Source organism: Gossypium hirsutum, chromosome A03 (genome assembly GCF_007990345.1).
Source record: "Gossypium hirsutum isolate 1008001.06 chromosome A03, Gossypium_hirsutum_v2.1, whole genome shotgun sequence".
Taxonomy (NCBI): Eukaryota; Viridiplantae; Streptophyta; class Magnoliopsida; order Malvales; family Malvaceae; genus Gossypium; species Gossypium hirsutum.
The window spans coordinates 5,121,362-5,139,340 of NC_053426.1; the positions used below are offsets into that span (position 1 = coordinate 5,121,362).

General features: G+C 33.9%; 1 protein-coding gene across 8 annotated transcripts; it reads right to left on the reverse strand.

Annotated features, from left to right (window-relative positions):
* Positions 1-12,507, reverse strand: LOC107963850 (rab3 GTPase-activating protein catalytic subunit). 8 transcript variants are annotated; one of them, XM_041106544.1, is made up of 22 exons: positions 12,141-12,507; positions 11,948-11,991; positions 11,810-11,856; positions 11,545-11,653; positions 11,374-11,441; positions 11,150-11,247; positions 10,718-10,889; positions 10,170-10,398; positions 9,881-10,007; positions 9,613-9,719; positions 9,417-9,509; positions 8,817-8,945; positions 8,571-8,704; positions 5,365-5,454; positions 5,068-5,150; positions 4,086-4,269; positions 3,904-3,975; positions 3,062-3,101; positions 2,032-2,306; positions 1,469-1,646; positions 1,176-1,387; positions 1-337 (listed from the first exon to the last, which is right to left on the reverse strand). In XM_041106544.1, exons 1-22 carry the CDS (start codon positions 12,161-12,163, stop codon positions 41-43), a joined length of 2,811 nt encoding a protein of 936 aa, XP_040962478.1. In that variant the 5' UTR covers positions 12,164-12,507; the 3' UTR covers positions 1-40. The 8 variants fall into 8 exon arrangements, with proteins under 8 accessions (XP_040962478.1, XP_040962477.1, XP_016755837.1 ...); XM_041106543.1 differs by having other exon boundaries at positions 3,062-3,086; positions 5,068-5,141; positions 11,810-11,873; XM_016900348.2 differs by having other exon boundaries at positions 5,068-5,141; positions 11,810-11,873.
* Between the last annotated feature and the right edge of the window lie 5,472 nt (positions 12,508-17,979).

Consider the following 17,979-nt stretch of genomic DNA (forward strand, 5'->3'; position numbering starts at 1 on the left):
TAGATCAATTTATAGTATATATATTATTTGAAAAGGAATTTTAATCATATGAGATAATAGAAAGTGCTACCCGAAGATCATTCGAGGTTCCGCATGTATACATCCGATATGTTTCTGTATCCTGTTGATAATCTCTGTGGCTGCTGCTTGCGTAGTGATTGTCACTGGCATTATCGTGCATTGAGAAGATGATCTCCCTGAGGATTGGTTCATGGCCGTTCAGATGATTTCCCATGCTTAAAACTTTTCTCCATGACTGATTAGCGGTTGGTGGCGTGAACATATTTGACACAACTTGTCTCTCATTCTGACTTAGTTGCAGCTTCATGTCAAATTCCTAAGCAACATAAATGTTTGCAGAGAATTTAAACTCAAGACAATTGCAGCGAAGTTTCTAAGGGATAGGCAAATTTTAAATTAAGAAAAATCAAACTGGAATTACATTCAAGTTAATTCCTAATTCCAAACAGTTATGTAGTAGAAAACTACTAAATTGCTGAATATTTGCCACTTTTTCCATCAGGTTAATTGCACCAGATGTCCCAAACTATAGTCCATATTCTAAATTAGTTCCCTAACTTTAAAGCATTCTAATTGATTCCTCAAATTATCAATATCATATCAATTATATCATTTCGCCAACTTGGGTGTTAAACACTAGCTCGGATTTGATGTGAAACATATTTAAAGCACTTGGATCAAATTTTAAATACGTAAGAACCTGCCACTCAGGCAGCTTGGATCTAGCATGTTAAAAAAAGCCCTCATAAATTTTAATGACACTGTTTCTTTACATATTACATCCAAACTGTCAATGTAGTAGGTACATATGTTCAAAATTTGGTCAACACGTAGACATTAGATCCAAGTGGGCATTTAACAACCAAGCTGTAGATTGACGAAAGGATCGGTTTCATATGATACTGATACTTTGAGAACTCAATTAGAACATTTTAAAATCTACGACATAGTCTGGGGACATCAAGTAAAATGTACCCTTTTCATTTCAATTTTATTCAAAAGCATGAAACTGAAATCAAATGGACTTTCTAACAGAATAGTCCACTGAAATTAGTCCTTCTAGAACATTGATTCACTAATACCCATGAAAAAAAGAGGGATTAATCTGCTAGAATGCTAAAGCAGCGGAGATTCATGGCATAGAGGCTATTTACCTTCTGAGTATCTACATCAGCTAAGCCAATTCCCATGGTTGGAAGGTAAAAGTTGTAGTAGTTACTGAAAATGGCTTCCGAGATTCGTGGCACTTGTCTAAATCTACGATGAAGGGAAGCTGCAAGTATTAACAACTTCTCGACATGTTCAAAGACAACACAAAGCCGTTGGAGGTCTTCAATAGTGTCACTGGTGTTAGATAATAGGTTCACTGCAACATTACAAAAGAACTCGAAATTTAAATGACCTCAATTTCAAAGAAGAATAAACTTCTCAGAATGATGAACAATACCTTGCAAAGGCCTTAACGTAGATGCCATAGTAAGGTACAGTTGGTCCATTTTCGTGTCCATCTCCTTCAAGCTTCCATAATTTGTTTGGTTTAGAGTGTCCGCTGACGCTCTGAATGCAGAACAGACCATTTGCTCAAGCAACTGATGGGGTTGCATAGTTTCCAGGTAATGAAGGATCTGCAGATTTAAGAAGTCATAAAAGGTAAAGCTGTAATCGTCAAAGAACTATTCAACCTCAGTTATAACCAAATTACAATATTTTTATCTTAGTTTACTATAAAATCTAAAATCAAATTCTTAATTTGAAATCATTTAAGAATGCCCAAGTAAATGAAACATTGGCACTAAATCCCTAAAATCACAGTTGGACAAGGTTAAATATAAATTCTCAAAATAAGCACAAAAACAATGGCATTTGAATAATAATGATCTGCCCTTGGGAGCTCCGCCTCTATAGGCAAAAGATAGCTTGAATTCTTATAAAATCAATGGGGAAACCTTCTATGCAACAAGCAGAAATAAAGATGAGAAAAGATGTTCATTCTTCCACGTTCGAACTGACCTTCTCTCCTTCTCGGTTTGGATCCAGTAGTGGTTTCTGCTCAGAAGCTGGCAAAATAGGAGCCTCATCCCAAATCTTTCGCCAAAAGTTCCCACTTTCAGACATCCGCCGTGAAAGCCTTCCTTGAGGAGGCCAGTCAACATTCATACCCTCCGTAAGATCTGTGGATGGACCTTTTGCCTCACTTTCGTCATTCTCCCAATCTGTAGGTGAATACCACCGGATAAAATCTTCGAAAACAGCACCAGGATTTGCAGCTTTAAAAGCTGACATGTCTTTCAAAATACAAAGAATCATCAGTAAATATGTGTAAACAAACATGGAGCAGACTACATTAAGGAAGTATTTGAAACTTAAACGTCAAACTTATTAGAGAAAGCTGAAATAAGGTCAAATAGAGAATAAAGAGACCATTTAACAGCTAATGCCATATAAGCCTGAACATTACTGTTTCTATCCTATTTGCTTTCATACATAAATAATTTTAGCTAATTCAGAAGGCAATTGAAGAATCAATCTCCTTGGCAATTGATTGAATCAAAAACCTTTTTTTTTAAAAAAAAAGAAATCCAAAATCTGATCACACTCAGTAAGTTACCTTTTTTTTTAAAATTTTTTATTTGTATATATATATACAAAACACGTAGTAAACTACAAAACTGATGAATTGGGACTAAAAATTCCAAGTAGCAAAATAGCAACAACCAAACATACTCCCAGAAGGATTTCAAAATGCAGAGAGAGTTGGTCTTTGTTATCAGCCTTATCAGAACAACCTAAGACATAATTCAACATGCTTCTGCCTTTAAACATGACTGCTTGTACCAACAATTCAACAGTTTCTTTAGCTCCATATCAAAATGTTTTATTGCAGTTCAGTTTCCCAACTCCACATCAAATGCATGGTTCAATATGAAATGGATATAGTGATCGCTTGAAACCACATTAATAGTGGCAATATCTGATGACTTACAGCATAACACAACAAAATCTACACTGAAGAGGAAGGGCGCTTAACCATAGTAATTACCTGAAGATAATGTCTCTCTCTCCAACTGCGCAGAAAAGTTCTGTAATCAAATAGTAAACAACTACCTAAGCCACTAAAAGATAAAATTGTTCAAGACAGCATGAAATACAACGAATCCTATAACCTAATATCCATCACAATAAATGAAACATGGAAAGGATAAAGGTATAAAGGTAAACATATTGCAAACGGTGATGAGCAAAGCAAATAAAATTCATGATTCCAATAGCACCATAAAAGCAAACCATAAAGCATCCATTAACCACTATATAATGAAGGGATTTATGCTATTAATTTGCTAGATGAAGAGTTGCAAAAGAAAGCCAACTTGTCAATTTTAAATATTTAGCACATGAAATAAACACCATTGACCTTTGTTACTACAGTGTAAATTTAAGGAAGCTGCTAGTATCAATTTTGAGTGAATGTTATAGTGATCCACATTATTGCAAACCTTAGGTCACATTAAATCTTATTTGAGCTTGAGAGAAGTAATATGTTTGGAAATAAGCTAGAGGGAACACATCAAAGAAAATGTCCCTACTGAAACCAATTTGGATTCTCAACCTGGTAGTTTGTCAAGCATAATATCAACATCTCCTTCCACTTAATTAGAATAGATGGTTTGGGGTCATAAACAACTAAGTCTAAACTGAACTCCTATGACTAAGTCTTTCAACCATTAAGAGGTGTGTGAAACAAGATGGATGCCTTGACTAATTCCATGTGCAAAACATTAGACTCCAATGTGATATGATTAAGATTAATGGCTGGTCCATTGCAACAAAAAGTTAGCAGAATGACACTCATAGAAAAATAACTTGCAAACACTTTAGGCTTACAAATGAAAAACCAAAGGTCTCAATAGCACGGAGTCGTTCTTCATGCATGTCTTCTGTCATGAGTGGTGCACTCTGTGACGATTCAAAGAAAAAGACAACTGCTAAGTCAATTATACCTAGTAGGGTATTGTTCAGTGAGAAATTTACAATATATATCGGTCATTCACAGATATAAAAGAAACCTGCGTAAAAGGAGCATGCAAGCTCTGACACAATTTCAGAAGCTTCATAGATCCCACAGGACCAGCTGAACCTCTCCTAATAGAATCCAAAGTGCTTTTATCAGCAGAATGCACATCTTGAGCATTTGCACTGAACTTTGATTCAACTGTTTTAGATCCATTAAAACCTTCTGGAGTCAAGAGACTGCAAAAAATAATAATAATAAATAAAGGTTCCCATCATATTTTTATACAATTCTAGTCCAAAGTAAAGAATGCAGTAACATATTGCACACCTTTATTAATCATGAATTGATAGATCTATTCTCTCATTTCAATTTCATTGGATCTTTAAAAGACTAGAATGACTTACTAATTAACACCTTTATTAATCGTGAATTGATAGATCTATTCTCTCATTTCAATTTCATTGGATCTTTAAAAGACTAGAATGACTTACTAATTAACATTCGAACTCAGGCCCCACAGCTAAATTCTAGCCATGCGATGAACCCAGCTCACGTATCTGCTAGAATAAACGTAATGGACAAAGTTGAATTAAAGTGTAGTGAGCATCTCACTCACCACAACATCATTTAAATGGACCACTTATGCAACAAGGTGCAAAAATTCATCATTGATATCATAGTTGCTAGCTCACTCATTCTTTCCAATCACAACTTTCAGTACTACAAAGCCAACTATTTCATAATTATGTAACCTACATTTTCAGATGACAGTAAACCTTTTTATTATTACATCACCTAAACTTGAAACCATATCTTATTATGGCTTATAAACAGTAGGTATCTCAATCTTACTAACTCTTTAGTAGGTGTCATCATAAGGATAAATTAAAATGGTTCTAGTAGAGGCCAAAAGAAAAATTAATATCTCTGGAAAAGTAGCAAGAGAAAGAGCAGAGAATATAAGGATTTGGAAAAGCCATTAAGGATGGCAACTTTTATAAAGAAACCAAAGAACTCTCACATGCTTAGTTCACCTGTCACGTTTCTCATCAAAGGCTTGACTCCGAGCATGAAAACTAGAAGACTCATCTCCATCTTTATTTGCTTCCTGCATTTTCTGTCAAATGAAGACTTCAAGCGAAAGACAAGACAAAGAACTAAGTCCATAAGGGAACAAGTTGAATAGATATCATGAGAAAGAGAGGGTTGAAAGCAGAAGAAAATAAGGGCTAGGCCCCTTTTCTTGCCTTCTACCTCGCCTTGCTCACTATCAGTTACAAAAGCACACGAAGCAGTAGAGGAAGCAAGACAAGACAAAAGGTGGTGATGACCTCCATATTTGCAGATGCATCATCTTTAGTTCCAATACAGTCTTCAAATTCTTCATTCAGTTCACGCTTCTTCCCAATGCATATTGCAAGCTGACCAGAAAAAAGACAAAGTTAAACGATTAATTGGCCATCATATTGCTTTACGGAAAGAGAAACAGTGAAAATATTAAAAAGAACTGATTACAGAATAAGATAAGATGCTTCAGGCACTAGAGCCTATTAGAACCTGTTGTGATGGTAATCTTAGGGAATTATTGTGTCATGATTCTAGGGATTGACTTACATAAAGTTAGGCGTATCATATATTAAACTTTCCTTCTTTGTAAATAGGTTATGTAACATAATGTACATATGCAAGAAATACATTTTAGAATTAACCTCTCTTCCTTTCACTCTATTTGTCCTCTTCTTTTACTATTTTCTCATGGCTATTACAGTCAAACAGTTAGGTGTAACAGCAGCCTCTTCTCACTTCTTCTTCTTCTTCTCTCTCACTCAAATTTACATGGTATCAAAGCCAATAAAGTCACAAACCCCTCCCATTGAAATACCCGCCATCCGTTGACCCTTCAGCCGAAAGCCAGTCACCGAAAACCACGCATGTGAGCCACAAACACCACCACCCTTTTTTTGCCCCTCCCACGTGATGACGAGTGAGCATGCATTAGACCTTCTCTGGCCACTGTTTGTCATCACGAGTCTTCCCTAAAGGTGGACACTCCTCTCCCGACCACAGTGGTGTTATTGACCTACTATTTCCACCCGTTGGTATTTTTCCTTGACTCTCTTCAATACTGAGTCTATAAACCTTTATTCTCTTCACTGCCTAGTTCCCTTGAAATTACAACCGTCAAACTTCAAGGCAGCAGTAACTATGTGTCACAGGTGGCTTCGGTTGAACTCTGGTTTATGGGAGAAGGTTTCAAGGACCACTTGGAAAAGAAGCTAATTAGAATGAAAAGGATAAAGATACCTGGGCTAGACTCGATGCTCAATTATGTAGTCTGTCATGGCATTCTCTTGAGCCAAAGGTACTCACTTTGTTTCAATCTTGTAAAACATGTTACAAAGTGTGGGCTAAGGCCAAGAATTTATTCACTAATTATACTCAGCGAATTTATAAGATAGCCTCAGATCTTGTTAATCTCTAGCAGAATCAATAGGATATGTCAAGCTATTTGGGTCAGGTTGAAACCTTGAAAAGCAAGTTTAATGTTCTTATGCCTTTTTCTGAATGTGTTACTGAACAAGAGTAGCAGCGGGACATTTTTTATGGTGCTTGCTTTGATAGGACTGCGAACTGACTTAGCTTCAGTCTGAGATCAAATCCTTGCTAGCCCAATCATTCCCACTCTTGACGATGTGACGGCTCGGTTACTTTGAATCTCCTCCAACCCAAACCAAGTTGAGGGAGAATCCTTTGTGCTAGCAACACAGAAAACTACTCAACAAGGAGGTAATCATAAAGGAAGAGGCAAAGGATCTTGGCTTCATTGCACGTATTGTGATAATAATGGCCATACACGAGATACGTGTTGGGCTCTTCATGGTCAACCCTCTCATAATAATTGGCCCACTGCTCATGTGGCCCAGGCTCAAGGAGATGGGATTCTTCCTCTTCCCACTGCTAATACTCAAGGTGCCAAATCTATCATGTTGTCTGGATTAGATTATGATGAGTATTTACAGTATCAGGCTTCGAGACAAAAATCATCAATCGTTACTTCAGTTGCTTAACCGGGTAATTCTTTTACTGATCTAACTCAGTCTTAGGAATGGGCACATTGGATAAAGACAAGGTGAAGGCATAATATGAGGGTGTTAATCGATGATAACTCATAAGATTGTAAATTAGATGGGGGTTACGAGAAGAACAAATATCTTTTTGAGGGCAATAGGTTTGTCTGCTTGATTGAAGTGTTCAACCTTTTGTTGGTCTAACTTGGTCTTAGGAATAGACAAGTTCTTGACAACATAATGCAATCAAGGGAATCTTGTATCGGTTATGAGGAAAGAACACTCACTGCAGGGGAGTTTCCAATTGTTGGAGAAGGCTCTGACACAGCAGAATACAAATACATGCGAGGACATGTCAATAAAATAAAATTGGACAACGTCAAGACATGTTGGTCACACGATTTTTTTTCTTGGCACTTTTTTCTCCAATACAGGATTAAAAATGAGCAAAAGCCTATATCCTAAGGAACTTAAATGCTTGAAATCCATAAAGGAAAAGAAGATGTAGAGGGAAATAACAAGAATGGAGAGTTAAATGCAGGAAAGAGTAGGAGTAGAAAGTAAAGTATTTATGCAAATATGTTATGGGGACTGAGAACGAAAGAGAGTAGACAAAGAGGAAAACGATGAGACAAGTATGGAGGTTTCTCTTGTTGAGTAATTTAGAATATGATGATTTAGGGCATTCTGGGATTGGAATTTGAACTATTTGGTCCTAATGGGTATTATAGGTTCATGCTTTTAAAATCAAAACTTTTAAAAGAAATAGAAAGCTATTTTCATGCTAATATTTGATCTGAAAGTATCAAATTTATATTTTTAGTGTACATTATTCTATAAAAAATATTTTTTTATTATTGTGCATTGGTGTACCCGTTTGAAATTTTCGAGTAACTCATTTGTCACCATGTGTCATGTCATACCACACTGTGTCTCTGTGTTGTGCTTCTCAGTCTTTAGATCTAAGCTTAGACTACAGTATAGATCCTTAAATAACAGAACTGTTTGTACCCATTCAATGTACTTAAAGACTCTCAGGATTAAGAAAATCATTTTACCACAAAAAATGTTATGGCTGAACGGATTTGAACTAGAAAGGTCAGCAGATAAGTTACAGCAGTGATGATAATTCAGAAAATTGCCAAGGGTTCATGAGATAATTGCATGGCAAATACAGCTTTATTTGTATTCCTTTTCTCCTTCCAACTTTAATAAATTGAATTTAGGGTACAAGATCATAGAGTATGGTGAAAAGTCTTAAAGTTAACAGTATAAAATAATGTAAGAGAAAGGAATCAAAACAGGAAGGAGACAGTAACTAATAAGCATCATCCAGCCAGAAAGAGAAGGCAATAATAAAAACTTGAAACAGTAAGGTCAGTTCTATTAAAAGTCCTTGATTTCCACCAACATTAACTGACTTCACTGGAACATATTCAAAAGTTGTCCAAGTCATTAGAATTTATTACCATTTGTAGCTTCTGGTTGATCAAACAAGTTGCTAGGTCAATTGAACCATTGGCTGGAATTTTAGGCAATGGCTGTGACTCTTCCCAATGCCAGCGAATTTCTTGAACAAACTCTATCCAGAGCACAGCAATGGCTAAAGAGACAAGAACCATACCCATTATTCAGCAAAAAAAATAAAATGCTTCAAGGTCAACTAGAGATAAATTATCTCAAGACAACTTATCACGCATGATTTTCATACATACCACGTATGTTACAATTGCCAAACCATAGTGAGTGTAAACAAAACTGCGCAAAAAGAGACTCAACAGGTGCTCCTTTAATAGCTCGAGAACTCTTATGTTCATCTTTAGCAAAATCAGGTAACTGGGGATCTGTTATATGAAATTAGAAAGGAACAGCAGAACACTAAACAAGAGGTTCTCTGTTGAGTCATATGTCAAGACAGAAAATTAATACACAGAGCAAGATGTAAAGTTAAATAGTAAGGCCTAAAACTCAAATGAAAAATCTTCTAAACAAGAAGCTACTTAAGCACATAAGCCAAACCAACTGTATCTGACACAGCTTCACACATATTCACCTTAACCTCTCATGACCAAAGAGAGAATTTTCCTTTCGGGCCAAAAAGACATTTGTTTACTTTTAGTAAAAGATGCTACAATGGAGATGGTAAGCAGCAAACCAGAGCAGTAAGCATCAAGACTTTAAATAAGAACATATAATATATGCGTGTGTGTATGTATGTATAGAGACAGAGAGAGAGAGAGAGAAACTGGGAAAGCATTATAGAGATTCTTAGAGGCATAACACATCAAAGTGTTTAATAGAATGGTAAAAATTACCCTCAAGAAAGAGATCTTTAAGCACACGGTCAAGGACGGTAGGTGGTGGTATAACCATAGTAGACTCCAAATTGTCTGAACCAGGATTTTCAACTGCAAGAAATAAATGCAGCAGTTATAAAATTTAAAATAAATTTTCCATATCTCAATTGTCTCCATAATACATAAGCAGAGATTCCGATAAAGCCATCGAGACCTGACACAAAATCCTCTATAAATGGAGCTTCAAATGACATCCCCAATGCATTAACCAAAAGATGCAACTGGGAAGCAAATCCAATTCTGTCTCCTTTTGAACTATCACTTCATATAAAAATCAGTGTAATCAGATGTATCACGTAACAAAGATATAAAGAAATTAATGAAACAAAGGGACCATAAGCATACAAAGGTAGTTGAATTTTCAGAAGGATCAATCTTAATAGTTCAGAATAAAAGGAGAATCCATGGCATAAACTCCTTACAGATTGGGGTACAAATTTGGAGCTAAGATCCACTTCTCAGCTTCATGGGGTGAAGCATTTTCCATTTCAGCCATTTCCAAGGAGCTTTCAACCACCTTTTCTGACCAAGTGACCACTAAATCAAATCCTACATGCATAGAATCCATCAAACATTGCCTGTCAGCAATTGAACAAAGAAAAAGCAGACCCTCAGAGCTTGTACCAGCTCAGAAAATTTGCAATTCCTCTAGGAGGCAAATGTCCATATCCGTCCTCCGAATAAAAAAAGTTATAACGAACATAAGCTTACTCATTACTGGATCTTCAGCGGAATACCACTCATTCCAAGGGCAATCATCATCCCAATGCTTCCTATTGGGATTACCACAGCCTGGACTTGTTTCAGATTCGGCATTTTCGGTATCAGCCTCTTGGATATCATCGTAATTGTCCTCATCATTTGAAAGTGTTTGATAGGTGAGTTTCATTAAAAGATGTACTCTGAAAAGATGCATTGAATGGTCTGACATGCAGTAAGCCTTCAAAAATAGATGACCAATTAGTACTACCTCTAAGGGTATAGTCAATGTGAATGCAAAAATATTACAAATCTGAAGCAAAACTTGCACAAACAATGGGAAAGGATGCTTTGAGCATCATGATCAAGACGAACATTAAACAAAATTTCAGCTTTATCAATTGAGAAAATTAGCAAAATGCTAGTTTAGAAGATCTGACATCATCTTACTGTCAAGTAGTAATAACAAACCCATGTTAAATATTAAAAACTAAACAAACCCTATAGTTCGTAAGCTTAGAAGAATCTGCAGGCTTTTAATAAAAAAAAAATGAACTTACAAACTTGGAAACAAACAACTCATACAATCCTTCCAGATGCATGAACTTTATAGGAACCTGGCTACCAATACGATCTGCCTCAAACCGTCTCGTAAAAATTGTTCCCATGTTTTGTATTCCAATAAATGCTTTTCTTGAAGGGTCATGGACAGGGACAAAAGCTGGCCACAGACTGCAGTACCAAAATGTACACAAAAATTTCAGAATCTAAATTAATATTTAATGAAACAGATACACCTAGAGTAAAAGTATTAATTACAAATATAAACCGTTTCTGACAACATTTATGAGGGAAAAATAATAAGCCAAAGTGTTAAAAGAATGTTTAAAAGTTAATAACACCATATGTTGCTACTGATAAAAACTAGAAGATCAAAGAGGATTCCATGCTATAATGTATTTCATGGCACCAATTACAGTCAGAATCCTGACCTTGAACAATTTGCTAAAGCAATTGAAACTGCACTTAGAAGCTTGGTTGCCTCTGGCGCATCAAGTACCACACCACTGGCACTTTGAGGTGAAATCACCTGTTGATGGCACGTGTAAGTCCAAAGGTAAAGAAAGCATAGGATAGCATTATATAAATCTGAAAAATATTACTATCAAGAAAACTATTGAAAAGAAGGAAGAGACAGCATGAGACACAAGCATACCAAGAATTCTTTTACTCCAAAGCAAAGCTGCAAATCATGCAAAGTGCAATTCCAGTCAGCAATTTTTCCTGTGCCAATCAAAACGCAAGCAAAGAAACATAAGCTCAAAACACGATACTAAGATAGGTAAATCATTAAGAGATAATATCTTTTCTCCAAAAGTACCATTACCGCTGATTTCAAAGTAGTACTCCATGGAATAGATTTTTGCAGCATTTTTTAACTCAGATTTGACCTTATATATGTTATCAGATGAGTCCAGATGAACTGCTCCCTTTTCCTACATCAAAATTACAGATGAAGTCTGCTATTATTTAATGTGATCATGACCTAGGAAATAGAACCTTAACCAGCATTCCTTATTCTTTTCTCTAGAACCCAAATAGCACAAATTATAAACATTTTGAATAAAACAAGTTTTCTGAAGCAGGCGTACCAGCAAACGCTTTGGACCATCAGCTAACCACTGCCGACAGGTAGCCTCTATTTCAGATATGAACCTAAAATTCGATAATCAGTAATATCACATTTATAAAGCAGGATGAAGTGTTGAAATTGTTATATTATCAAACACCTTTCCCATGAAGAAGCCAGAGTGAAATCATTGAAGTGTTCAATCTGCACAAATATCCAATATAAACTTTACTTTTTCTACGAAGAAAAGGAATTAAAATCGCTTTCTAATTTTCTAGCCACGAAACTATGAACACTAAGGCAGGAAAAAACGAAAGCAGGAAAAAACGAAAGTGAAACTATGAATAACGCACTTCCTCTGCTTCCTCTCCTTCATCTTGCTCAGCTAGATTGGCTTTGCTTGAAGATGCCATGAAAGATCACCGCGTTTCTCAACTTGGTAACAATAAACTTATATTTTTTGCTTCGAATTGGCAATGGATATGGAAAATTCATCTAAGAATAACCGACATTTGAATCAAAAGAGAGTTTCGAATCTCAGTTCGAATTTGATTAACGGACATTGAAATAGAAAGTAAATCAAATGAAGGTAAATGGAGAGCGATGGTGAAATGGGGAGATCTGGTTTTCAAGAAACCGTATCTAAAAAATTTTATATTTTAACAGAAATATCATAATAACAGAAATTTCCCGAGTTTTAGTTAAAATTTTATATTTGACACTCAACTTTATCATCTCTACAAATTTGCTTATATATTCAGGAGGAGATTTAACTTTTATCCGATATACAAATTTTGACTTCCAAACATATCGCGATTTGAGTAAATTGATATCGGGTTATGTTTTTTCCTAGACAGTGACTGTGGGGAAGTGTCAAGTAAAATTGTAGTGTTGACTCCACTATGGAAGCTGAATATGTGATTATTTCTGAGGCAATAAAAAATTGTAGTTTGGGTTTGGAATATGTTTTGAGAAACATGTAGAAGGTATGATAATGTGAAATATGACTTATCTACCTTAATAAAATATGTGAGAGATTATTAACATCTAATGCTCTAAGTGTAGTTTATTCATCATTTTTATTTATAATTTTTTAAATAGATTGGTTTGAATAAAATTCTATATACACATTAATATCATTTGTATTTGTCCTCAACAGATTCTTACACGCAAATAAATTAACAGATTCTTACACGCAAATAAAAATATAAGTAAATATTGGTTTACTGATTAGTTAATGTTTAACTAATACTAAGTTGCATTATGTGTTTGGATCCTAATACAAGAAGAGAACTTGTATTAGTAGGTAATCTAAAAGTTCCATAGATTGGTGAATCGAAATTAAGCAAATAATTTAAATGACTATTATGTTGTCTATCAAGTCTAAGAAGAGAAATACATTGCCTTAGGTATCAGAGTAGTTGATTCCTTTAAGATAGAGGCATGGAAGTGGTTGTTTAGATTGACAATATATTGGATAGAACCCAAGTTAAATTAATCTTAGGTTCATTTATGGATTAGTTCACTTGTGAAATTCATAGTATGACTTACCTCAATCTTGAGCAAGTGACTGACTATGTGTACGCAACTCATATATTTTGGTGTATTAAAAGCCTGAGTTCAAATAATTAAAGAGCTGAAATCTGATACATTGAGTATACGACTTTTCATGACATAACTTTATTTACAATAGTGAAATTTATAGACCAATAAAAGGTTAATGGTATCCTGTCATTTGCATTACATAATAGATGAAAGACACATATCATTTGTCTAGGATGAATGATTTAATTAATATTTATTAGTAAATGACTTCTTCATGAAGGAAGATGTAATTGTTACCATAAGATAAAATAAGATCATATTGGGTAAACAAGTTTAACCCAAAGAGATAAAGGATATCCCATGAGTATAGTGCACTTATAACAAGGTCATTGGACAAACATCTATTGAGTTGTTTTCGTAATGATATATAATAAGGAAGATTTCAATTATGTCATTTTAGTAGAATGACTCTATAATTAAATAATGTTATAATTAATTGACGAATAGTCAAAACTTACTTACAAATTATTTGAGTCTTAATTATATATATGTCCAATCAGTCTCCTTGCTAGCTTGACATAACTCAAAAAGCACTGCATGTAGAATTGAAAATATGGAATGAATAAAAATGACAAATAAGAGAAATAAACGACATGAATCACCAACTACAGTGAATGCTTTTTCTGACTATGTACAAAAGATGACTTAGAAATTAAATTCATATTTAATTGATTGAAATTAAATAATTGATATTTGAAGTGAAAATTAAATTAATTAGTTATTGAAATTTTATTGAACGAGGCAAATAAATATATTTCCTCACATATTTCATTTTATTTACAAAATAAATTCTATTTTCTTAAAAGCTCAAGTTTTGGTTTCCTAGAGAGAGAATTAAATTTCCCACTAAGATTTAATCTAATTTTTCATTCTATGTGATTGATTCATAAAGTTAGAGCCTAAATTCTAAGCAAGTCAAGGTTCAAGGATAACAAAGAAGCTTGTTTGGTAGAAAGCTAGAAAACGACCTAGACCACCTTACTTAAAGCATAGGTACTAATTAGGTCTAAAGTTTATTACTATAAATATCACAAGACATGATTTTAAGAGTAAATTTAAAATTTTTTTGTGTATTTGACATTGTTTTTTAAATCATTTTTTTCATTAGTGTATATATTATCTATTGAAGAGAAAAAGCTTGAAGGTGGTGCTTCAAGCAAAGGAAAATAAAAGAGTTGTTGAATGAAGGTGGAGAAGGAGATCTTTCTCCTATTTTATCCTTTTGAAGGTGAGTTCTCTTAGAGATTTTCTTTTTACCTCAGAGTAGATGAAAACTAAATGAGTTTAGTAAATTAATATAAGCATAAATAATATTGTAAATTTAACTAAATGCTTCTTGGTATGGTGAAATTTATATATGGCATGGGAAATGCGTATATATGAAATATGCTTATGTGAAATTATTAGCAAGTGCAAATGTGTATATATGAAATGTTTATGTGATATATGTGTTTATTGTATGACTTGATATTGACATGATGATTTGTAATAAAAATCTTGCCCCTGAAAATTTGGTAAAATAGTTAGGATACATTTGACATGCTAATAGGGACTATATTACATGTTATGGAATGACGATGTGTATTTGAAGCGATGATGTGATGTGATGCCTTTGTGGCATAGCACAAATATGTATTTGGGTGCTTTTTATATGTATGTGTATGACATTAGGTTGGATGCACTTTGGGTGCAATATGTGAAGAGTAAGGTTGGTTGTCTTGCATGCCTAAGTCTCATTTTGCTAAGGTTATCAAAGGTTATGAATTTAAATATGTGAACTAATGTGCTTATTGATTAAACATTATGCATGAGTTTAAATGTGTTATGAGATAGTAAACTTCTTAAATGCATTAAATATGTCATAATATACATTTGAACTCAATAGATTTATTTTGTAGTGAATTTTTGCTTGATGAAGATGAAATCATGCTTTAAAATATTTGTAAGCTTTAATTTATAATTCTTTACTCATGTTTTATATCTTCAAGCATTTCAATTGATTAACTACATTATTGAAAAAAGGGTAAGTAAGTTCGTTTCCATGAATTCTTACTAAACATTTAAACTTAGCACATCGTTGTTTATTTTCGCGTAGATTTTTGAAGAGTGTCCATGAAATCAACCACCTTCCTTGGAATCATGTCATCGTTGGCAAGGCTTGAAAAGTATGAGTTTCGCTTATTTGTATAGTCGCTCTTAGTGGCATTATTAGAGAGCCTATACTTTATCATGTGTATGCATATATGTTAGTTTCTTTTTACATTAAGTCTTGCTATTGTGGATGATAATGATGTTTATGCATAGGGATTTAATTGGCAGGCTCTAGGCCTTGGTTGATTCACAAATTTATTATAAGCATACATGAAAATGTCTCAATTGATTTTGAACTATGATTTAGATTGGTAATAGACTTGTTTCAGATGTTATATGGTTTTAAAGTATTACCCATGTAACACCTCACTTGTGACCCGATGAGGTACGAGATGTCATATTCATTGTCGAAGAAATTATATTTTATTTCAATATCTAATAGACAAGTCAAATAATCAATTTTAGTTTCAAAACTTAATAAAACACAATATTTATTCAAATCTCGATTACAAATGAGCTTTCAAAAGCACTTATGAACACTGGTAATATACAAAAAGACTAAAACGTAAAAGTTTTAAAATGAGTTTTGCGACATTAAAGAATGAGTTTTGCGACATGGAGACTAGAAGCATGATGTTGTGACTTCAATCAAGGTGAATCGCATCCTTAAGGACAAGGAACTTTATGTTGCGACCTTAGTAAGGGAGAGTCACAACTATGGGAACAAAAACTTAATGTCGTGACACCAACAAGGAGATGTCGCGACTATAAGGGCAATTTTCCCCAATTTTGCATCATATGCAACAAATTTGTCAAGCATTAGTAGAAAATGGTTTAAATGACCAAACAACTCAGCTTATCATATATTAGATATTAACTCAAATGCAAATTCATCATCCATATCATATCACTTGCCTATTAATGCATGATTTCAAGTACAAGCCTATTTATTCTAGATTCAAGCATAACAATCTTTTACTTAGTATATAGGTAACATTCTAATTTCAATTCATAGCATCACAAAACTTGAATAAGCAAACTCATTATTATATGCTCAAATAAACATATATACATTTAAAAGGGTAAACATTCCTACCATGATTACCAAAACATCAAAATGAACCAAAATACCAACTCAAAACCTTAGGTACATGCCACTTGCTATAACCAAGACAAAAGTATACAAATTTTCTAAGGCCAAGAGTTGAATCCGGATGTTGTCGTTCAATTTGAAGCTTCGAGATCTACAATACTTACGCATGAAAATAAATAAACCATACGTTAAGCAATAGGGCTCAGTGGTGTTATTATGATTTAAATCAATAATTCAAATAGAAATAAGATGTCAAATACAATCATAATGTGATCTAACTATCAACAAAATAAAGTTTGCATTTCATGTGTCATGTGCATAGTCTCGTTCCATATCTCATTTGGTATATCATATATGAACACATAATGTCTTCTATCTTCATATCACATTGACCTGTATGCCATTGCATGTCACAAAGTCCATTTTATTTTCTCATTTCTATCTCGAATCCTCAAATTCATTCTTTTTACAACTGGATTAGCCCTCGAGCTCGTCATAATCTGACCACATAGTCCTTCATTTAACATTTTTACATAATAGAAATATGACATATTATTCACCGTTAACATATCATATCAAATATCAATAACAAAGTATATGCTCATTATCCATATTAACCGGATACTGACTCAAGACTGATAGACAAATCGTTCAACCATCACACCAATGTATTTTGCACCCAGTGCCTCATCGATATGTTCGAAGCATAATATGTGCTTTGTGCCTCATCGGTATAAACTGAAGTAAATAAATGTGCCTAGCACATCATTGGAATGTCTGAAGTATAATATGCACTCCGTGCCTCATTGGTATAAGCCGAAGTATAATCTTGTACATTAATCTTATGGCATGCTAACTGTATTCAACTTTTCTCGATACCGTTAATAGGGTAATCAATGTGTTCAAGCATATATTTACATGATTCACAAATCATATTTTTCACACATAACCATTTGTATCAAGCTCAATTTGATACATATCATTTCATAACATCATATACATACCAAACCATGAGACAAGTAAGGTTCGTACCTTAATCAAGCTAGTTTGTAACAAGACATATATATATTAAATTCAAAACATGAGATCAAAAACCGTAATAGTTACTCGTCTACGACTCTTATGTTTCCTTTATCTCAAGACGGTCTGATGCCGTCTTTAGCTACGTATGATAATTCAAGTATAGAAACAATATTAGTTTTCACGCAATCATATGAAAAACACACAATCAAACATACTTTACATCTTATTCATTTTAGTCGTTACACTCAAATTGCTCATATTTTTCGATATTTAACATCGAATCAAAATCTAATTTCATATATTTTCATTAATGACCTTGTAGTTTTAATCTATAACATAATTTCTTAATACCTTTTAATTTATTCAATTTAGCCCCCAAT